The following is a 23,845-nucleotide window of genomic DNA, read 5'->3' as shown; positions in this document are numbered from 1 at the left end:
CGCACCACTGCCTGGTGGTATAAACTATTCTATTTTACAGAAGAGTGGGCAGTGAGGCACCTGCAGGGATGCAGAGCCTCGTCTGAAAGGCGGTGTGGTTTCCTGGACAGGCACCGGGCTGAGACCCAGGAGACAGAAGCTCCCCTTCTGGGAGTCCTGAGACAAGCCCCTTCCCTTCTCTGAGCCTTGGTGTCAAAGGAGGGTCGTCAAGAGCTGTTTCTCGACCTCGCTGCACACCACAGTCACCTGGGAGGCTTGAAAACCTATGATGTCTGAGGTCAGGGGAGGTTTAATGTGAATTTCACCTATCAGGAGTAAGGTTGATCACTTCCCAGATATTTAAGGATCATTTCCATCTTTCTTTCTGTGAACTACCTGTTCTTATCCCTTTACCCATTTTTTCTGTGCAGCTGGTCTTTTACTTAACTTTTGGCAGTTCTTTTAATATTAGGAATATTAACTCTTTATCTGCAGTATAAATTCCAAATATCTTTTCCACCTTCTCACCTGCCTTTTTTCACCTTAAAAGCACTTGGTTCTAGGAAACCGTTTTTTTTATCTTTTTTTAAAAATAATAAATAAATTTATTTATTTTTGGCTGCGTTGGGTCTTCATTGCTGTGCGTGGGCTTTCTCTAGTTGCAGAGAGCGGGGGCTACTCTTGGTTGTGGTGCGTGGGCTTCTCATTGCGGTGGCTTCTCTCGTTGAGGAGCACAGGCTCTAGAGCGCAGGCTCAGTAGTTGTAGCGCACGGGCTTAGTTGCTCCGCGGCATGTGGGATCTTCCCGGACCAGGGCTCAAACCCGTGTCCCCTGCACTGGCAGGCGGATTCTTAACCACTGCGCCACCTGGGAAGTCCCTAGGATACCATTTGATGGATTAAAACAAAAGGTAAATGCTGGAGTAAAATCAGGAGATAGTCATAAGATTTCCTAGCTTTCCTTCTGAATAAAATCAATGTCAAAGCCCTTCCTTTCCCTGTCCATTTTAAATTAAGTCAAAGATCCACTCTTGTCTCTGATAATGAACATCTGTAGTGGGTGCCCATCTGGTGCCCCTTCTTGCCACCGAGTCCTTCTTTCTTGGAGGAAATCCATTCTACATGTGTGGGCAGACATACTCCAGGTCTAGACTGAGTGCTCAACGCTCTGGCTACTAACTGATTAAAGGATGGGCATAGGAACCAAGCCTATGAGTGAGTCATGGGACGTTATACCCACCACTGGACAAAGCCTGTCCAAGAGGTAGAAAGGGGACAAAGTCTTATTACACAGTCTGAATCCCTGGATGCAGCCCGTCCCCCTGAAGCAAACTAAATCCTAACCTAGTCTACACCGTCTCCTATGCTGTCTAAGGGAGCTTGATTTGTGTTTCTGTCACTTGCAACCAAAAGGGTTTAATGTTTTGTTGTCAGAGAGCATTCAAAATTATTTCTCCCCAAATCCCCTGAACCTATTACCTCTTGAGGCCAAAACTCTCTTCCTTCTCGCTGGTCTTCCAGATAATCACGGATGATGTTTGTTTTCTGCAGAAACAGGCCCATAGAGTTGGCAAGCTCTGTGTCTTCACCAATTAAGGGATCTTCTAACTCTGAGGCCGAGAACAGACGAGAAAGGCCAATTCCCACCAGCCCAGCAACATAGTGACAGTACTGTAAAAGATGATTTTTCAAGTACTTTAATAATGAAACTTTTACTAAAACAGAAATGCTACAGATTAGCTATAAAAACCAGGTTCCAAAAAGAACGTAAAAGATCTCATTTTGCTTAAAACAACCACATTATACACCATGTACATGTAAAGAGCAAAAAACATTCCAAGAAGGATGTGCACAAAAGACTTAACAAAAGTGATCTCTGGCTCATGTGATGTTTCTATTTTTTTTATTTTATTTTTTACTGTATTTTCTATATCTGTACAATGCACATGCACTGCTTCTAGAATAAAAGGTTATTGAAAAAATAAACTAGTACAGTAAACTTTTTGATATCCCAAATTGGGAGTGAAGGCCTTGAGGGAATAAGGAATATTCTAACAGAAACTAGAATACCAAGCAGAATTTAATCTTGAAGACATTTTAAGATCTTGCAGTGTCTCAAAATCCTCATTAAGTAAAAGAACGTAGTGGTACTACTTTGTTTTTTTTACATAACAAGGATGTGTTTTATTTATTTTTTAAATATACTTTCCTAAGTTTTTCACTCATTTTTTTAAAGTTTTTTAAATTCATTTATTTAGGCTGTGCTGGGTCTTAGTTGCGACACTCGGGATCTTCAGTTGTGGCATGTAAGATCTTTGGTTGAGGCATGCAGATTTCTTAGTTGCGGCATGCATGTGGGATCTAGCTCCTTACCAGAGTTCGAACCCAGGTCTCTTACAGTGGGAGCGCGGAGTCTTACCCACTGGACCACCAGGGAAGTCCTCAATGATGTGTTTTAAGCATGCTGCATATTCGGTCCTCACAAACATCTTCTGGGGCACATTCACTAATTATCACCATTGTGCAGATGTAGAAACTGAGGCACAGAGACGTCACTTCACTTGCACAAGATCACTCATCTGGCGCGTCAGAGGCCAGGGATTCTCAGCCAAGCCATACGGCTTCAGAGGCAGGTTGAACAACTTTGCTAAAACTCTGCCTTTCTCTCAAATGAAGTCTGAGTAAATGTAAATCTTAATTGTCAGAGAAGTTTCTTTCTATACAAGTGGTTTGTCAAAGCTGTCCTCCCCGGAGAAGAGTATTCCAAGACAACTCACTGGAATACTCTTTGTTTTTAAATTGAAATATAGTTGATTTACAATATTGTATTACTTAAAGCAATACGTTTATAAAATGAATGTCCACTAGACAACTTAAGAAGTGAAGAAGAGTTAATGAAGGTACCCTCTGCAGCAGAGTTAGGGGAAGACCAGAGTAGAGAGTGTCTCTGGTTTAAAGTAATACAGGGCTTCCCTGGTGGTGCAGTGGTTAAGAATCTGCCTTCCAATGCAGGGGACAAGCGTTCGAGCCCTGGTCTGGGAAGATCCACACGCCACGGAGCAACTAAGCCCATGCGCCACAACCACTGAGCCCGTGTGCTATGGCTACTGAAGCCCGCATGCCTAGAGCCCGTGCTCTGCAACAAGAGAAGCCACCGCAATGAGAAGCCCGCGCACCACAATGAAGAGTAGCCCCCGCTCGCCGCAACTAGAGAAAGCCCGTGCGCAGCAACGATGACCCAACGCAGCCAAAAATTAAGTAACTAATTAATTTTTTTTAAAAAAGAAAGTAATACAAAGTCACTGACTAATCAAGGGGTACGATGAAATGGTAGAAAAAGCACTTGAAATATGTTCCAGGAGAGGAAGGATCTGGAAAGAGTAAAGATATGCTGAAATCAGAGAGAAAGCAGCTGTGGACAACTACAAGAAATTTTTAAAAGACTTATTAGAAATTAATAAAAAACATTACATATTACATTACAACATCCATATTGCTGTCCAAGGAAAAGTATATTTTAAGATAACAGTTCTTTGGGTAGAAATACTCCTAGAATGGAGGTATTCATTTTCCTCTCAAGTTGAAGGAAAAGAAAAATATTTACAAGTATTCAGTTTTATCTGATCCGAACTTCTACTCAACAGCCTGTAATTAAGTTTCCTGAATAGATCTGCATGGCAGAAAAGGAAGTTACTGTGCTGATAACCAGCGCTGGTTCATGGCCAGGAGTTTCAGCTTTAACTTTAAATTCATAAACTGATATTCTAGCAGCAGCCACACTCACACTAACTTGTGGAGCATAAACCACCAGTTCCAAAGATGCTGTCATCAAGTTTTGAGTCGTGAAAAATGAGGAGGCCAGACCTTGGACCTACACTCACTCGATGAATATGCAGTAGCATCTCTTTTGGGATCCTAACCTAAACACTATTAGAGACACAAAATATGTACGCAGTTTAGACGTTTAAAATGTCTCTGCTTCCACTGAGGTGATGAGTAAGTCTCACAGAGGCCATTCCTATGGAAAATGGGCAAGACCCCCTCCCCTCCTATCTTGTATTTTGAGTCAAGTTTAGTCCCCGTAGTCAATTACGTCACTTTGTCCACAGAAGCAAGCTCTCCCCAACCCCTGGCCAACATCCTTCACAGCTGCTGGTCAGGGATAACCTCTGGCCAAATGAAAGCCAGTATAATTGTATCTGCCACATCATCTGCTCTCACAGCCCTTTCCAGCTGCTCTGTCCCTAGAGGAAGACAACCTGGGCCCCCCCAGGGCTCCTTCGTGTACCTCCATGTATGTGCATCTACAAGCACCATAAGAAGAGGTAGGTGGACGTCGAGAAACCTGGAACCTCTCGCATCATCTTATTTCTATGAAAAGATGATGGGGAAGGAGGTGTGGGTATTAGAAAGGCACTCACTCCTCAGCGTAATGCAACTATGATCCAAGTTAATGCCTTGGGATCCTCGTGAACCGTTTTGTTTCTGAGGAAACAGACACAGAATACAATTTAACAGTCTGATACCTACTCCTAAGTAAATGGGGCCAAGGTGGCCCTGAATTTAAAAGTAAGCTCGTGGGGACTCCCTGGTGGTCCAGTGGCTAAGACTCTGCACTCCCAATGCAAGGGGCTTGAGCTCAATCCCTGGTTGAGGAACTAGATCCCGCATGCCACAACTGAAGACCCAGCATTCCGCAAGTAAGACCCAGCACAGCCTAAATAAAGAAATGTTAAAAACGAAAAGAGGGGCTTCCCTGGTGGCGCGGTGGTTGAGAGTTCGCCTGCCGATGCAGGGGACGCGGGTTCGTGCCGTGGTCCGGGAAGATCCCACATGCCGCGGAACGGCCAGGCCCGTGAGCCATGGCCGTTGAGCCTGCGCATCCGGAGCCTGTGCTCCGCGACGGGAGAAGCCACAACAGTGAGAGGCCCGCGTACCTCAAAAAAAACAAAAAAAAAACAAAAAAAACCCAAAAAACCGAAAAGAAACCCAAATTTCATTTAAAAAAAAGTAAGCTTGTGTTATGAAGGAACTGGAAATGACTCAGAAACACACACACGTGCTCAGTAAAGGAAAAAAACATAGAAGACACATTTTAAGATGTGAAAACTATTGATGTCTCTATATTACATGCAATAATTTGGTCATTAACCTCAAATTTCACAGCAAGTCAGAGACACTTTCATCAGCTTAATGTCTGCACCTCTGGGACGAGTTGTATCTGCTTTGGCCTAACTCAGTGGTCCCCAACCTATTTGGCACCAGGGACCAGTTTCGTGGAAGACAGTTTTTCCACGGACAGAGTGGGGGTGTGGGGGATGGCTAATGCAAGCGACGGGGAGCGGCAGATGAAGCTTCGCTCGCTCGCCCACCGTGCACCTCCTGCTGTGTGGCCCGGTTCCTAACGGGCTGTGGACCTGTACCGGTCCATGGCCCAGGGGTTGGGGACCCCTGGCCTAACTTGACAATAAACTCCCCAGAGCAACGATTATTCCAGGTATGATGACACGTAAGCCCCTATTAAGTGTTTATGTGGAGACATTACAGCTGGGCTGTGAAACCATCCCTTGTCCCTCGGCCCGAATGTCATGGTGAGCACTGCCAGTTCATCAGTGCCACTCACACCGACAAGGCTCCACAGGGACACTAACCTTGTCCCACTCCCGTTCAGACATCACACGCTTATCCAGAAACTCTGCCATCCCAAATCCCATCTTCCGGCAAATGTCAACAATCACTGTTTGGTATTTCTCAGCCAGATTTCGAAACTCCAGGGAGATCTGAAATGGAGGTCATAAAAAAACAGAAAATTTGAAACACGTATTAAAACTGGGCACCAACAGGGTACCTACAGATCATAAAGCAAAGCACCAACAGAACGCGTTAGGGAAGACTCCCAAACGATCCAGCTGTAAGTCTAACATCTAGGTTATGCTAGCTTTCTACATATAGAATAAGTTCGGCAAATTTCATAAATATTAAAATAGAAGGGTACAGAAATGCTAAAGTTTCTAGACTCAAAATAAGATTCAGGGAATTCCCTGGTGGTCCAGGGGTTAGGACTCTGAGCTCTCACTGCTGAGGGCCCGGGTTCAACCCCTAGTCAGGGAACTAAGATCCCACAAGCCTCGGGGCAAGGCCCCCCCACCCCAAAAAAAGAAGATTCATAGTCTTATTATACGCTCATCTTCCCACCTAATGAGCAATGAGATAATTCAACATAAAACTGGACATATGTGTAAGAATTTTAGGAAGAATGCCTCATTTTCAGACAAGCCTCATGATAATGAAGATTCATTTGTGCAAACATGTCTTGGCCACTTCCTATGCAACAAGCACTGTTGTGGGCACTGGGAATGCACAGCCGGGAGATGACCAGAAACTCCGCCCCCAGAGCTTATGTTCTAGCAAGGAGACCAGCCAACCACTGTCTATCCTCAGTTCCCGAATTCATACCATGAAGCTACAGTGTCTCCCTACTATAAGGCTACACTTTCTAATTCCTTAAACAACTCAGTTTCGTTCAATCTGCAGCAGGCTATCCAACATTTATTTTTCATAGCCCAAGCTTTAATGTCGAAAAGTACTACTGATGTTCTTAAAAGTCACTGCTACTGTACAAGTATCTTGCTTAAGTTCAAAGAAGTGTCTGTAGGTTATCAAAATAGAATATACTGGGTTGGGCAAAAAGTTTGTTCGGGTTTTCATCCCATCTTACAGAAAAACCAGAACGAACTTTTTAGCCAACCCAATAAAACACCATGAAACTTCTCAAATAACATGCTATCAACACACAATACTGCGAACAGTGAACAGACGTTGCTAAGCTTCCGCAGTGTGAGAAATACCTGGCCTATGTTTACAGAAAGGTTAGAAAAACTCCCTCAAGGAGCACCTAAATTTAAGGGCCTGAGAGAACCCAGAGGGTTGCAGGGCACTGAAGGGGTTCAGAAGTCTAAGATCCTTTAGGATTATTCTGATAAACATAAACTGTTAAACCCCCCAATTCCATAAAACCAAACTGATCTCTCCAGAACTCTTCTCTACAGAACAGCTGTTCCAAGACAGAGCCAAAAGGTAATTCCCACGTGGACTGAAGCAAACGAACAGCTCTACCAAAGGTCATGTGAATCCCTGAATCTCCCAAGGACCTGGTCTTTCAACAGATCCCAGGCTGGGTCAGTTCTATTTATAAGAGGGGAAAGGCCAGCGAGCTGGGGGAGGAGCAGCTCAGGCTTGAAAACAAAGGCTCCAAAATAAACACTTCACTGCTGGATGTGAACCAACTTCAACTCCTTGGTACTTACTACATCATTATATAATTCAAAACATGAAAACAAAAATATCTAGGGAGGAGTGACCATGAAGAGCTCTACGTTCTCCCAGAAACCTGAGGGAGGGTGGGGAGGGAGGGGCCCGACTCCCCCAGGCAGCTCTGCCCGCGAGGTCAGCCAGGAGGGGCTTTTCCTTGTCCCTCCAGGGAATTCTGTTTCCCAGCTACAGTACACTTCTAGGTCCCGGGGTCACTCTCTAGTGATTCCAAGTACGAGAAGGAAGGACACCACGGGGAGTCCACTGGTACAATGGAGAAAGGCCAGCCCCGAAGCAGGGGCAAGGGGAGCATGTACACAGAAATCTCCCTGATTATAAACTTTGGGGTGTTATGATCAAAACACTGGGTGGGGCTTCCCTGGTGGCACAGTGGATAAGAATCCACCTGCCAGTGCAGGGGACACGGGTTAGAGCCCTGGTCCAGGAAGATCCCACACGCCGCAGAGCAACTAAGCCTGTGCACCACAACTACTGAGCCTGCGCTCCAGAGCCCACAAGTCACAACTACTGAGCCCGCGTGCCACAACTACTGAAGCCCGTGTGCCTAGAGCCCATGCTCCTCAACAAGAGAAGCCACCGCAATGAGAAGCCCGCGCACCGCAACAGAGAGTAGCCCCTGCTCGCCACAACTAGAGAAAGCCCACACACAGCAATGAAGGCCCAACGCAGCCAAAAGTAAATAAATAAATTTATTTATTTAGTTTAAAAAAATATTTTTAAAAAAATGGTTTCCTAGAACCAAGTGCTTTTAAGGTGAAAAAAGGCAGGTGAAAAGGTGGAAAAAATATTTGGAATTTACACTGCAGATAAAGAATTAATATTCCTAATATTAAAAGAACTGCCACTAAGCCCATGTGCCACAACTACTGAGCCTGCAAGCCACAACTACTGAAGCCCGTGTGCCTAGAGCCTGTGCTCCACAACAAGAGAAGCCACCGCAGTGAGAAGCCCGTGCACAGCAACAAAGAGTAGCCCCTGCTCGCTACAACTAGAGAAAGCCCACGCGCAGCAATGAAGAGCCAACACAGCCAAAGGAAAAAAAAAAAACCACCAAAACACTGGGTGATGCTACCTTCACCTATATGCAGTTTTATTTTTAACCATTTTTTAAAGGGGCAGTAGAGTGTGCCAGGGATTAAGCACAAGGGTTCTGGATGTAGGCCTTTTGTGTTTGAATCCTGGTTCTGCCACTTAACTTCACAGGTGATTTGAGGCAAGGGGCTTAAATCTCTATGTCTCAGTTTCCTTATCTATACACACGTGGTTAACAGTGTATCACGTCCATTACATGTTAAAACTATATTAATATTAAATAAAGCAAATGATAAACCAATAACGAAATACATTTCGTAACTCATAACTCAATAAATGTACGCTATTATTGCCATTATCATTTAAAAGTAACCCTTTCTTATTTCTCAAGCTGTGTTTGGAGGTAGATCTCTAAGACTACCAGTCTCCACTAGTACCAGGTGAAAAAGATGCACTCTAATTTAACCCCTAATATACAATGAGTGTTCTAGAAAGCCTGGTATCAACTAATGAGCACTGAAGCCTTATTACAGCCCCAGGTCCCATGTCAATGCTGACCAGAGGAAGCCTTCAGCCGCTTCACTCGGTTAGAAGGCCCCGTGGAGGCTCAGCCCCACCTTCCACCGGGCCTGGGGCAAGAGCACAACGGTGGCCACACGCCATGTGGCTCAAAATCTTAAACCATCAAGCGAGCTAGTAACTTACCAAGTGCAGTATGTTCTCTTCTCCCACCCTGACAAACATACCTTCACAACCACCTGGAGGACTCGGGTGTGAATTTACAATTCTTGGCCCCTCAGGCTTCTGTTCCAAAATTAAATAGTGCAGAGACTGCCAGGAGGAGGAATCTCACACTCGTGTGTAAGGACACCCCAGACAGCAGGGTCAAGCTTCACCCACGACCCTCCTGAAGAGCCACCCTCAGGCCAAGGGTCACGGTCACTGGTGCACAGTACACCCTGGAGGAAATGGGCCCCAGGAAATGGACTGCAAGTCGGTGTGTGTGTGGGGTGTCTCAGGGAATTAGGGGCACGCAACCCCAGACCCCCAGAAGATGGTCTACAAGGGGAGCTGCACAAGCTCGGGGCAGGCACGCTCCCACGGCCCCCCTTGAGGGTGAGGTGGCCCAGAGGGGGGCCCTCTAAAGTGAGGGGCAGGAAGGGACTTCCCTGGCGGTCCAGTGGTTACGATTCTGGGCTCCCAATGCAGGGGGCACAGGTTCGAACCCTGGTTGGGGAACTAAGATCTCGCATGCCACACCGCGCGGCCAAAAAAAAAAAAAAAAAAGATGGACTTAAGAAAAATAAATAAGTGAGGGGAGGGGGAAGAGCCCTTCTTGCCCCTATCTGAGAGCAGTGCTGTGTGAGGGAGGCCCTCGCCCCAAACCCACTCACTGTACACCTAACCCTCAGCAACCGGAATTTGTGGGATCTTCTAAAGCTCAAGATTTTAATTAGAACCCACTTAACTCCAACTGAGTGGACTAAATACCCAATATTTACAGAACACTATTCTAAGTACTCTACATGTATGAACTCATTCAGGCCTCGCAGCTCTAACTTTACAAATGAGGAAACTGAGGCACAAGGAAATTAAGGGGTGTGTCCAGGCTCACACAGCTGCGGGTGGCAGAGATCATCCTGCTTCAGTCCTCAGCTCAGCTGTGAAGAGCCCACGCCCTACCCCACAGCTGCCACCCATCATGAGCTGCAGCTGCACAGCACACCACCAGGTTCAGGGTGCCCCAGAGGCCAGCAGCGCGACACACCTAGGCTGCGTTCTCGGGTGCACTGGCTGGAGAACCCATCTTTCACGACACTGGCACTGGAGTACTCTTTCCACAGGAAGGAAGGCTGGACTTCCCAACAACATCCTGGTAATGACAGTAGCAGCTAACACCTAAGAGCTCCACCTACGTTAACTCTTTCCATCCTCACAACCACACTGGGAGGCAGGGACCATTATTCTCTCTGTCTTACCGATGAAGAAACAGAGGCACAGGCAGGCTATGTAATGCAGCACCAGTTAACGAGTGGGAGCATGGGGCCGCCAACCCAGGCAGTCTGGCTTGAGACGCACCATTGCCACATTATGCTACACTGCCCTGAAACTGATGGTTTTGCAGTTCCCGCCAGGCACACGGGCCAGCTGACGGCCACCCCACCAATCATGCGCACGACTGCATCCCGTTAGTCCCGCTACCGTTGGAAAGTCCTCCAGGACTTGTCGGTCCTTCTCCTTGCTCTCCGTGAACCGCCAGTCGGGCTCATAAAGGTACGAGTGGAAGTTGTGTAACAGGGGGACCTTTCTTTCTATACTGATGGTCATGTCATCTTCCAGAGTGTCCAGCGCTCGGAGAACCAGATAAAATATGCATACTGCATGGCTGTAAGAAAGGAATAACTATCAATACATTGGAACAAACGTTCAAAGATATTTGTTTTAAAATCACATCTCATTTTTGCTGGGCCATTTTCTAAACCCTCCTACACCCTTAACTCTACAGAACTATGAAAGGATATCCAAAACTTTTCGTACTTAATGCAACTTCTTGGCTTCTCTTTCTCAGATGGGAGCAATGGACTTCTGTAGTTTATTTATAAAAATAAAGAAAGAACCTGCCAGCTGCACGTCACTACTACTCCCACAATGAGTAAACATTTAACTAATGCAGCACAACTGTAGAAAGACCAGCAGACCATTTGGAAGGAACTATTATTTTGCAGATAAAATAAAGTCAAAAGACACAATAACTTCTCCCTATCAATACTATCATACCTAACGGCTAAGTCATATACATAATCTGCACAGAGGCAACTTCAGAAGAATTAACCCAATATACTAGAAATGCAAAGTAGCATAAGCGAAGCCAAGGAAAATGCATGAGCCGCTTAGAGACAGGTCCAGCTGCCAGCACTAAAAAAAGTTAATAAACATCCCCTCCCCCTCCCTGAAAGAGCTGGGCCTGCAGGGAAGCTATGAGATGGCCAGGTGCCTGGAAGGGCATTCTAAAGTAAACACAGGCGTGTTTCAACCCCGAACATTTCCTTCACCCACCGGGGCCTGTTCAGGCTACGCCACAAGCACGGCGACAGCCACGCGAGGGGCCGTGTCAAAAAGTGGCTTCGAATGGCCCGTAGCAGTTTTCTTCCCCCAGGTCACAAAGAGCTGCCTGCGCCACTCACCGCATTTCCCCATCCAGCGCCTGGATAACAGCTGCGAAACTGCGACTGGTCTGATTCAAGTACTTGTAACAAGTTTTCAAGCTGCTGCTGAGCGAGTCCTGCGTGCAGAGGAGACACACGGCGGTGGGAGACGCGGAGGGGCTGGAGTGGGGTTGGGTTGAGCGGCCGGCTACCGCGGGGCTCCGCAGCCGGCCGCACACGCCCTCTCCCCGCGGCCGGTCCTTGGTGGGCCAAGCGGCGGGGGGCAAGGGGCAGCCGCGCGGCGGAGTGCCCGCGCCCCTGGGCGCCGCGCCGGGGCTCAGCACCAAGGTCCGCTTGAAAAGGGACATGGCCTTGGTGCCGCAGGCGACTGCGGCCATGGGAACCGCGGGGCCAGCGCCGTTTTTCCTCCATAGACCCGAGAGGAGCGGAGGGGCGCCCACCGAAGGGCGGGACCGGCTCTTGCTCCACCGCAATAGGCTTGGGGAGGCGGAGCAGTGAGCTGACGTCCACCGCCCCGCCCGCCCACGTGCGAGCCGAGCACCGCCCCACACGCCCCGCGGCCAGCCCCGCCTCGCGGCCTATGGCTCACCACCCGCGCCTTCCTCACCTTGTTCCCCTTCTGCCCAGAACCCGCAGGCTGTTGACAGAACCCCAATCTCTCCTCGGCCAAACTTTAGTCAGGCTCCTCAATCCTCCACCTTTGTACTTCTATGTTTATCTTTTGCGTCGCTCAGCTTTAGCAAGAACTCTGCTAAATTGGTTTAGCCAGAATCCCTCATCCGTCATGTATGATCACTGCACCATCTGACCCGTTCCTCTTCCCCCACCATCCCGGCGCCCTGACCTGCCTCCAGCAAGAATCCCGGTAGGTCGTTTCAGCAGAATGCCCCTTACCCCAGAGGTTTCCTCTTAGTACTTTTCCATCCACCCACACCCACACTCTGCTCCTTGTTGTATTCGGAACCGAGCCCAGTTCTATACTGAGGTCTCTTTCCTCTATTGCAGTTGCTTTTCTGAATGAAATCTGATTTCACCCCTTTAACTACTGTCCAGTTCTGGTTTTCCTTTAACACCTGTTAAACCTCTGTTATCCTCTGGAAAGCTAGCTATTCCTTTTAAGATTTCTAATCATCTTTCCCTTTCAAATCAGTGAGCTGTAACGATCTTTATGAATCTTATTAACTCTTCCCTAAGGAAGACAAAAACTGTTTTTCCAGAAAAAAAAAAAGCCATGTTCTGATATGCAAGCATATCAGAAAGAATTGCTGGCTGTTTTGTATATTTTTTTATGGAGACTTTATATTTTAGAGCAGTTTTAGGTTCAGGGAAAATTGAGTGGAAAATACAGAGTCCCCATATACCACCCCCCCAAGTCTCCCCCACTCTCTTTTTGAGAGAAGCGGGAAACATTTGCAATATCTAACAACAGGGGGGATGGTTTAAAATAAATATATGTACACACATATACATGTGTATATATACATATATATATGTATGTATATGGAAATCCCATAGTCACTTGGGAATGTCAACAGTGAACCTTGGGACCCTGCTGGGGTCCAGGTGAACTATCTTCTTTTCATATGTGTTTATTTCCTACCATGGATACATGTTCTTCTGTCAAGAGAATAAAGCTTTTCTTTTTAAATCACATAACCATGAGAAATTATTGCCAAGTTCAATTAAAAAAATAGTAAAAATTAACATTTACTAAGCACCATATATTAGTAAAATCATTTCGTACATACAGTCTGGCATATAAAAATACTCAGTGAAGGTCGGATGAGTAAATGAATAAGTTCAAAGAGTATTTAAAAACAATTCACCAACTCCTTCCCTATCAAAATGTGGAGAGGCAAGACTTCACAATAAAATAGAAGGAACAGAATAACAGCTCTTTTCTGACCTCTAAGCCAGCTCTTCACATACAACTGTTGTTATCAGGCCACAATGATTCCTTTCACTGCACTGCCAAATGTTTTAATCCCCGGATACAACTAAGGGTTTGGGGGCTGATGTCAAAGGTGCATCACACATTGGGACTTCCCTGGTGGCGCAGTGGTTAAGAATCCACCTGCTAATGCAGGGGACACAGGTTGGAGCTCTGGTCCAGGAAGATCCCACATGCCACGGAGCAGCTAAGCCCGTGCGCCACAACTACTGAGCCTGCGCTCTAGAGCCTGCAAGCCGCAACTACTGAGGCCACGCACCACAACTACTGAAGCCCCCATGCCTAGAGCCCGTGCTCTGCAACAAGAGAAGCCACCGCAATGAGAAGCCCGCGCACCGCAACGAAGAGCAGCCCCTGCTCGCTGCAACTGGAGAAAGCCCGCGCGAAGCAACGAAGACCCAACACAGCCAAAAATAAATAAATAAATTTACATATTAACAAAAAAAGGATCGTCGCACTCGTTCTGAAGAGCAACAATCTTGAAGGTGTCCCCCCTCCTTTCCAACACACCTTCTCCACTCTTCTTTTTTTAAAGCAGTCATCCTTGTCTTTTTTTTTTAATATAAATTTATTTATTTTATTTTTGGCTGCGTTGGCTCTTCGTTGCTGCTCGCAGGCTTTCACTAGTTGCGATGAGCGGGGGCTACTCTTCGTTGCGGTGCGCGGGCTTCTTATTGCGGGGGCTTCTCTTGTTGCGGAGCACGGGCTCTAGGTGCGCGGGCTTCAGTAGTTGTGGCACGTGGACTCAGTAGTTGTGGCTCACAGGGTCCAGAGCACAGCCTCAGTAGTTGTGGCGTACGGGCTTAGTTGCTCCGCGGCATGTGGGATCTTCCCGGACCAGGGCTTGAACCCATGTCCCCTGCATCGGCAGGCGGGTTCTTAACCACTGGAGCGAGGTCACGAAATCACTTCGCATCTCCTTACCCCATCATTCTTTTTTCCTGGCACCTATTTGTGTCAATACCTCATTCTGTAACAATAATTTCCTCAAATTGCCAAGAACATACAGGGAGATATAACTATGAAACACACTATGGAAAACACCACTGTTAAAAATATTTCCATTGCTTGCTTCCCATGAGCTAACGGAAAAAAAAATTTTTTAAATAAAAAGCTAAAGCTACTGTGGCCTGTCCCTAGAGCCTCCTGATGTTTTTCTTTGCTGAGATGAGCGTGCTCACAAGAACTCTCCAGTGAGAGAAAACAGGGATGAAGGGCATTGAGAGGAAGAGTGTGCAGTGGTGAGAAGGACAGGACTGTCCTCCCACGACTGGGGCTCCACCTGAAAGACAGTTCCACAAGTGGACGGAAACCAACCCGCCCCACGGCCTTCCATTCAGATTAAGTAACACAGGCTCCCTGAGAAGGGAGGGAAAACCTCACAAACTTGAGAAATGAAGTTACGTACAGCAAGAGTAATACCTGCCGCTTGCTGGGCAGCTACTACATGCCAAGCACAATACAAACATTACGCAACCTTTTAAAGATGACGTGATACAGACCTGCAGTCCACCCAAGGTCTTCATGGCCAGATGTGTAGCACAATTCAGAATCTGGAGTGTTTTAGAAGACAGGCAATGAAATGCACATACAGCCTGTCATTGTGGAATGGCTCCCTGTAACTGATTATCGACACTTCCTCAGCAAAACATTTTGAATAGTTATACTAAGTGGGATCACTTTATCATATATCAGAGCACACTGTACTGCCAAGTGACCTTGAGCCAGACTTATTAAAAACCTCTTTGTTTTCAGACCATTTTGGAGTTGGGAAATTGTGATTGACAGATTGTGATCCACTGTCTCTATTATACGGAGGAAGAACCTGTTGCTGGACGTTAAATCACCAAAAGGAATAGAGTCAGGATTAAACTTCATAGACATTAGTCTAAGTAATAGGATTTAGACTTGATAGAAGCCAGAACTGCATGATTACAAAACACTGAGTTTTTCCATTATGTGCTCTCTTAGTGATGTCACATAACTTGCAGGTGGTAGTATGATGCCAGATTTACTTATATGCTCCTAAAAATTCAGGATAAGTCAATTTAGGGAACCCTGAACTCCTACAGCCAAATCCTTCTGTGACTGAAATAATCTCAGCCCTCCATGTCTGCTAAGTGTAATTTTTTTCCCCCAGCTTCTTCGTTACCCAAGAGAGAAACTAAGGTAATGTTAAGTGAAGGAAAATGGTTTTTCCTATGTTTCCTCTAACTAGAGGTATACTCAGCTATATTTTAAAAATGGTTCATGGGGGTTAAAAACGGCTCAGGAAAACTACAACTAACAAAATAGTACTGTACTGCATTGCTCATCAAATCTTAGAGCTAGGAGAGGAAATAGCCCAGGTCTCACTTTTTAAAAAATTTAAAAGATTATACTGTGAAAAGTCTTACCCCTACCCCTTACTGTGGCCACCCATTTGCCTCTCTAGAGGTATCCAATGCTACCATTTTTTCCAAGTCTTATTTCATAGAGAAGAAAATGTGACACAGAGAAGTCTCTGGACCCAAATCACAACCCTATAAATTGTGTCCCCTGACTTCAGACACTCAGCTCCCTTGCCCTTCTATCATTTTCCTTTGTAGTACTTCTCTCCACCTGAAATATTGTATATTTGCTTTTTTTTCCCTTCTCTCTCTCTTCTATTAGAATGTACGATTCGCAAAAGCAAGGTCTTCACCTATTTGGTTCACCGTTTTATCCCAGCACCCAGAATAATATCAAGCATGCAACCGGCGGCCAGATGTTTGTTAAATGAATATAGGAAGGATAGGAAGGAGGGAGGGAGGGAGGAAATGCACAACAGAATTGGGAAGGGCAGATAGAAGCCAGAAATTGCTGTGTGCCCGTGAAGTGTCTGGTGCACACGTGACAGCACTGGAATGTGATCAGCTCTCTGGGACCAGTCAAAGCCTGTGCTCTTTATTCTGGGTGGCCTCCAGAGTGGAAGCATGAAGGTCTTCAGACAGGCCAGGGATGGCATCATGGAACCACCACTCGAGAGCTTCCAAATTCAACTCCTTTACGCCACAGTTTCCTGATGTGTAAACTGGCAGTAACAATAGCACTTACCTCTTTAGCGTTGTCATCAAGATCGACTAAGTATGGTAAGTTACAAAATGGCCAAAGTTTGTGGCTCTTCCCATCAGGAGGTGGAGTCTATCTCCACCTCTTCGCACCTGGGCTCCCCTTGTGACTTTTTTTAGCCAAGAAGACAGTAGCAACTGTGAGTCAAGCAGAAAGCGGAAGAGTGCGTGCACACTGGGGTTTGCATGATTCTAGTCAATAGAGCAGAGTTCCCAGGCTAGCCTGCTGGATGAGACACACAGGGCCCAGCCTCCCCTCAATGTTCCGGCCTACAGCCTGCTAATCAGATGGTCCAGCCACATGCCAACCAGCCAGCTGAGCAAACCCAGTAGAAATCACTCAAGTTGGCCCAGACCAGGACACCCCAGCTCTCCAAGAGAACTGTGAACTAAGTAACAGTTGTTATTTTAAGTCACTGAGTTTGGTTTTTTACTTGTGGTAAAATATACATAACATGAAATTGACCATCTTGACCATTTGTGAGCGTGCACTTCAGGAGTGCTAAGTCACACTGTTGTGCACCCAGTCTCCAGAATTAAGCCACTCCGTTTTGGGGTGGTTACCCAACGAAAGCTAACTGATAACACTGACATAACAGACTTCAAGAGCTTCTCCAGTGCCTGGAACACAGAACTCAATAAATGCTGTCTATTAATATTACTATTATCGTTATTAATTTGATTATTCTCACAGTTTAATCCCCTAATTCCATTCACCTGCCAAACTACTGTTCCAAAACTACTGCTTTCATAGTGCCACAGGTGCATCTGACCATTGCCTGCTTCACGGAATACAGCTCAGCTCCTGGACTCCCACATGTACCCACTGCACTTTGCACTCAATTCCAGCCACACACACTGTGCTTAGTCCTACCTACATGACTGGCTCATACTGGCTTTCCCCACAGAGGATCCTCCCCCACTAATCTAAATCTAATACCTCTTTTCAAGGCCCTACACTTTGCAAAGCACTTCTGTGTTTTTTAAAAACTTTTCACTGTAAAACAGTTCTACTTCACTAAAATTTCCTGAAATCTCAATGTACTTAAGATGACTTGGCACTTCCTAGGTATCTTTTGTACACCTGCTCTCCATCAGGCTGGGAACCGACTGAGGATACACGGTTTCCAGTCTGTGTCCATCACACAAAGCGTGTTCAGCTTTTAGCTGAATCTGGACGACCCTCTGCTTAATGTGACTCTCTGGCCCATCACCTTAATGACCAGCAGCATGATGGGGTCAAGAGAGTGAGCTCTGGACTCAGACTGCCAGGGTCAAAGGCAGTCTCCACCAGTGAACAGCTGTGGGACCTCAGGCAATAACTAACCTCTCTGTGCCTTTTTTTTCATCTATAAAAACAGGAAAAATAATAGTAGCTTCCTCACAGGGTTACTGGAAGGTTTAAATAATACACGTTAGGAGGCACTGGGCACACAGTAAGAGCACAATAAATGTTAGCCATTATTATGACACCCTTTACCTAAAAGGTAAAGATCTAGGTTTAAAAAGTCTTTCAGGAGGACATCAAGATGGAAGAACAGACCTTGAAGGGATCTGGGCTGACCATGGTTCTAAGTCCACAGCATGGTGAGACTGCCTAAAAAAGTCAATGAACCAAACAGACTTAATTGATATTTATATAATTAAAGTGGCAGGATACACTTTCCTCTCAAGTACTCACAGAATATTCTCCAGGATAGATCACCTCTTGGGTCACAAACCAAGCCTCTGTAAATTTAAGAAAATTGAAATCGTATCAAGTATCTTTTTCAAACCACAACACCATGAGATTAGAAATCAATTACAGGAAAAAAATTGTAAAAAATACAAACACATGAAGGCTAAACAATACGCTACTAAATAACCAAGAGATCACTGAAGAAATTAAAGAGGAAATAAAAAAAATACCTAGAAACAAATGACAATGAAAACACGACAACCCAAAACCTATGGCACGCAGGAAAAGCAGTTCTAAGAGGGAAGTTTATAGCAATACAATCCTACCTCAAGAAACAAGAAAAATCTCAAATAAACAACCTAACCTTACACCTAAAGCAGCCAGAGAAAGAACAAACAAAACCCAAAGTTAGTAGTAGGAAAGAAATCATAAAGATCAGAGCAGAAATAAATGAAATAGAAACAAAGAAAACAATAGCAAAGATCAATAAAACTAAAAGTTGGTTCTTTGAGAAGATAAACGAAATTGATAAACCTTTAGCCAGACTTATTAAGAAAAAAAGGGAGAGGACTCAAATCAGCAAAATTAGAAATGAAAAAGGAGAATTTACAACTGACATCACAAAAATACAAAGGCTCATAAGAGACTATACAAGCAACTATATGCCAATAAACTGGACAACCTGGATGAAATGGACAAATTCTGAGAAAAGTACCTTTCAAGACTGAACCAAGAAGAAATAGAAAATATGAACAGACCAATCACAAGTAATGAAATTGAAACTGTGATTAAAAATCTTCCAGCAAACAAAAGTCCAGGACCAGATGGCTTCACAGGTGAATGCTATCAAACATTTAGAGAAGAGCTAACGCCTATCCTTCTCAAACTCTTCCAAAAAATTGCAGAGGGTGGAACACTCCCAAACTCATTCTATGAGGCTACCATCACCCTGATACCAAAACCAGTCCAAGATATCACAAAAAAAGAAAATTACAGGTTAATATCACTGATGAAAATAGATGCAAAAATCCTCAACAAAATACTAGCAAACAGAATCCAACAACAGATTAAAAGGATCATACACCATGATCAAGTGGGATTTATTCCAGGGATGCAAGGATTCTTCAATATACACAAATCAATTAATGTGATACACCATATTAATAAATTAAAGAATAAAAACCATATGATCATCTCAATAGATATAGAAAAAGCTTTCAACAAAATTCAATACCCATTTACGATAAAAACTCTCCAGAAAGTGGGCATAGAGGGAACCTACCTCAACATAATAAAGGCCATATATGACAAACCCACAGCAAACATCATTCATAATGGTGAAAAACTGAAAGCAATTCCTCTAAGATCAGGAACAAGCCAAGGGTGTCCACTCTCGCCACTATTATTCAACATAGTTTTGGAAGTCCTAGCCATGGCAATCAGAGAAGAAAAAGAGATAAAAGGGATACAAATTGGAAAAGAAGTAAAACTGTCACTTTGCAGATGACATGATACTATCCAGAGAAAATCCTAAAGATGCAACCAGAAAACTACTAGAGCTAATCAATGAATCTGGTAAAGTTGCAGAATACAAAATACACAGAAATCTCTTCCATTCCTATACACTAACAACGAAAGGGCAGAAACAGAAATTAAGGAAACAATCCCATTTACCACTGCAACAAAAAGAATAAAATACCTAGGAACAAACCTACCTAAGGAGGCAAAAGACCTGTCCTCAGAAAACTGTAGAACACTGATGAAAGAAATCAAAGATGACATAAACAGATGAAGAGATATACCATGTTCTTGGATTGGAAGACTCAATATTGTGAAAATGACCATACTACACAAAGCAATCAACAGATTCAATGCAATCCCTATCAAACTACCACTGGCATTTTTCACAGAACTAGAACAAAAAATTTTACAATTTGTATGGAAACACAAAAGACCCTGAATAGCCAAAGCAATCTTGAGAAAGAAAAATGGAGCTGGAGGAATCAGGCTCCCTCCCTCACTGTAAGATAACACCTCCTAAAAACCAGAACTCTCTGGAGATGGGCAGTCTCCAGAGGTAGTGAATTACCTGTCACAGGAGGTGTTCAGGAAACTGTATATCCTGGATTGTAAAGCAGTGACTATTTTTCTGTTTTGGGTCACAGATCCCTGGAAGCATCTAATAATAGTGAACAGAATTCTTTTTCCCCCAAAACACACAAATATACAGTAACATAAGTATCTGCAAATAATTTCAGGAAAGGGCCAAGTAAGAACTCTTAGCCAGAATCTCCTAATTAAACAAATATCTATTGATCAAGACACAGGAGAAATTTAAGGCTGTATTTCCTTTAGGCATCCCTCAAAAGATTAATCCCCTATCCCAGCCAGCGGTGATTTTTCCCTTCTGTGAATTTCCTTATGGCATTTACTATATTCTGCCACAGTTACTTAAGTTTCTCTTGTTTAAAAACCTAGAGGTATCTTGAGGGCATTGCATCCACCTTTTGTTCATTAATTCACTAAAGGTACATCAAACAAGACTCCTGTTTTCAAATAGCTTAAAGTCCAGAATCAAACATAGAATCTTAAATCTGAAAGGTACTTTGGGAACATAAAACCCATAGACAAATAACAGCAATACAAGACTATGGGACTGATATAAGGTGAAACAGTGCTAGAGAAAATGGTCGAGGGAGGGTCACAGGTAACATTAAAAGGCATCTCGTTATGGTGACTTCCTAAGCTTTCTATGAACAATTTTATAACATTTTATCGACCTGACAAGACAATGAGCTCTTTGGGTGTCTTATTTGTCTATACATGTTATCCTGCCCTTCTGCACCCAGTATAAAGCCTAAAGCAGAACAGATGTTTAATAAATATCTGCTGAATGGTCAACAGAGGTGGTATTCATAGAAGCCAGACCTTGAAGGATGAGAAGGATTCTGAGTTATAAGGCAAAGGGAAAACTTTTCTTTCTGATGAGAAACTGAAGTGTTTTAATAAAGAACAACAACTAAGAGTATAAACACAGGACGGTTTTGTGTTACTTCCATTGGGGAAAAGAATTTAGAACTTTTGATATAACCCCACTAATTCAGTTGAATGTGTCTATTTATTCAATAATCACTTAATGATTTTCTTGTTGGAATAAATACCTTTGTAAGTATTCATTTAACAAAGGGTACAGGAGTGAGGAAGGTGAAATATAAATAAAACCAAGTCTGGCCTTCAAGCAGCCAACAGGGTAACTAATCGACAGATATAGAGAAAATTAATAAGAACTTGCAAAAGTAGACAAGTATTCTAAAAACCTCAGGGAGCACTGAGGAAGAAGGGCTTGATCAGACTGCAGGAAAGGGGGAGAAGCTTATGGAGGTGGTGTAACTGAAAACTGGAAGGATGAGTAAGGTTTCATTCCAGAAAAGGTATTCGTGACATTTGCATAGTTCATTACGTTCACAAAATTCTTTCACACGTCCTCTCCCACTTAATCTACCCATGCAGTCTCAGTTTTGTAACCCACATATTAGAACCCAGAAAAACATCTATCTCAGGGACAGAACGCAATATGAAGCAAAACTACTTGAAAACCAATGTCGTGAACGAAAATTAACATTTTAGGCAGCAAGACAACTTGGGGATGGGGGCGGATGCCTAGGAGACCAAGGGCAGCTGGGCCCGACATCTGATTAAGGAGAGGGGAACCAGGCTGGAAGGGCAGGGCCGCCTGACAGGGGTCAGGGGGTTGCTCCCCCGAGGGAAGGAGGGAGCCCGAGGCGCTTGGCACCCATTGGCCGCAACCCTGGCCCTCGATTCTGGGCCCTGCCGGCCAGGCCCAGAAGCCGGCGGTCGCGCGCAGCCTCCCGGCTCCGCCGGGATGCAGGGATGCTCGGCCCACCTGGTCCATCTTGGGCATCACCTTCCGCCGGCCCCCCATCTGGAAGCGCAGCAGGTTGTAGAACTCCTCGGGGTGCCCCAAGCACTTCACGAACTCCATGCTGGCTGCGGCGAACTGTCGGACCTCGGAGCTCACCTCGCGGATACCTCGGGATGGCCCCTACCCGCAACCAAAGAAGGATTAGTCGGCGGTTGGGGCGGGGCGGAGGCGGGCCCAGCGCGGCGAAGGCGAGCCCCGCGCGGCGGCGCCACGCCCACTTCCCAACCAACTTCAATTGGCCTCGGTCTCTCGCGTCGCTGCCCGTGGGCTCGCGGGGTGGACTGGCGAGCGCTGATTGGCCTGGGCCGCTCGCACCAGCAAGATGCCGGCCAATCGGCGGCGGGATGTGTCTGGCGTGAGGACCACATCCTAGAAGCTAATTGGAGGGAGAGAAAGAGGCAGGCGAGCGGGATTGGTGCTCCTAATGGGGGCGGGCCTTTGCTTTCCTCTGTTTTCCCAGTGCAGGGCTGGAGGAGCGAACCGAGACTTTGAGAAGCCCCCCGAGGTGGAGCTCAGTGCGTGGGAGGCTGGCTCCGAACGGGCTTTAGCTGAGAGCCCAGCGGGCCAGAGCCCGCTAAGCCCTCCACGTGTTTGTCCTGCCAGGCAGATTAGCTCTTCCGGGACGCGCTCGGCTCACAGCCGCGCCTCGAATGGGTGCAATCAGCCTGAGGCTTCGAGCACGTAAATTTTGTCCCAAAAAAGGATCTGAAGCGTTTCTACGGCCTATCAAAGGGTGATGTGGAAATTTTTATCTCGATCCTAGAGCACTCACAAGCCCTGGAAAAACACGTGCTACCCCAACCACCAAATCTATTTTAACACCGCAATCAGTGATCCTTTTAAAAATTAAGGCAGCTCTCATCACTGCCTAAAAACCCTGCAGTATCTGTCCATTTTACTCGGTAAAAGCCAAAGTCCCCATGAGGGTCTAAAAGCTCTGCACGAATAGCCCTCCATCCCCATTACGTCTCACCTGCATTTTCAAACCCCTCCCTCCTTGGCCCCAGGACTTGTCTACACTTCCTTCTTCCTGTAATATTTTTTCCCCCGGATATGCAATTGGCTAACTCGCTCGCCTCCTTCAAGTCTTCGCTGAACCCTCACCTCATTTAGGCCCATCCCATCACACTGTTTTATACTACAGCTTGCCCCACCCTCACCACTGCCGACTCCCCGGCCTGCTCTAGTCTTTCCCGTCCTAGTGTTACTAAGGTCTTTGGACTCTTTAGTCAATAGAAATTGATGAAGCCAGATCAGGAATTCAGGCAAGGCGTTACTGGGACTCCAAGGAGTGAAGACAAGTAACCGGTACCCCTGCTCACTCTCTGAAGGGGGGAGAGCTTGTTCCTTAAATGGGGGGGAGGTAGAGGCAGATCAGTGGGTGGTGGGTGGGGCCGGAGGGGCGGCTTAGGTGGTCTGCCCACCCCTTCGGTGGTACTGTGTGCAGGGATCATGTAGTACCTGCTTTTGTTCCTGGCGCCTCAGAAGTGCCAGTTGGGTTTTGGTCTTTTTGTATCTTATTGTTCAGGATTTGCCCCAACTGCCCACGCAGTTATTTTTAGTCCCTTATAGTTTCTTTGTATTCTGTTGCTCATTTGTCCGGGTGCAAGCACTACAGGAAAGGGTCTCAGGTCCCAGCCTATCTCAGCACTGATCACGTTCTGATATAAAATAC

General features: G+C 45.5%; 1 protein-coding gene across 4 annotated transcripts in view; it reads right to left on the bottom strand.

The window, feature by feature from the left end:
- FDFT1 (farnesyl-diphosphate farnesyltransferase 1) overlaps positions 1 to 22,343 on the bottom strand; it is a 34,872-nt gene extending 12,529 nt beyond the window's left edge. The window contains exons 1-6 of one of the 4 annotated variants that reach the window (XM_030879191.3): positions 22,132 to 22,267; positions 18,231 to 18,277; positions 11,528 to 11,625; positions 10,545 to 10,728; positions 5,630 to 5,758; positions 1,458 to 1,649 (exon numbers count right to left, since the gene is read on the bottom strand). In XM_030879191.3, the coding sequence (XP_030735051.2) occupies positions 1,458 to 1,649; positions 5,630 to 5,758; positions 10,545 to 10,728; positions 11,528 to 11,532 (510 nt within the window). In that variant the 5' untranslated portion in view covers positions 11,533 to 11,625; positions 18,231 to 18,277; positions 22,132 to 22,267. Of the gene's footprint in view, positions 1 to 1,457; positions 1,650 to 5,629; positions 5,759 to 10,544; positions 10,729 to 11,527; positions 13,680 to 18,230; positions 18,278 to 22,131 lie in introns of those variants that run through there. The other 3 variants (XM_030879192.3, XM_060301327.2, XM_060301329.1) reach the window with 3 other exon arrangements.
- Positions 22,344 to 23,845: the final 1,502 nt, after the last annotated feature.

The sequence above is a fragment of the Globicephala melas genome, chromosome 6 (genome assembly GCF_963455315.2).
Source record: "Globicephala melas chromosome 6, mGloMel1.2, whole genome shotgun sequence".
Lineage (NCBI taxonomy): Eukaryota > Metazoa > Chordata > Mammalia > Artiodactyla > Delphinidae > Globicephala > Globicephala melas.
The sequence above is the reverse complement of the archived record's forward strand: the minus strand, read 5'-3'. Positions and strand labels throughout refer to the sequence as shown.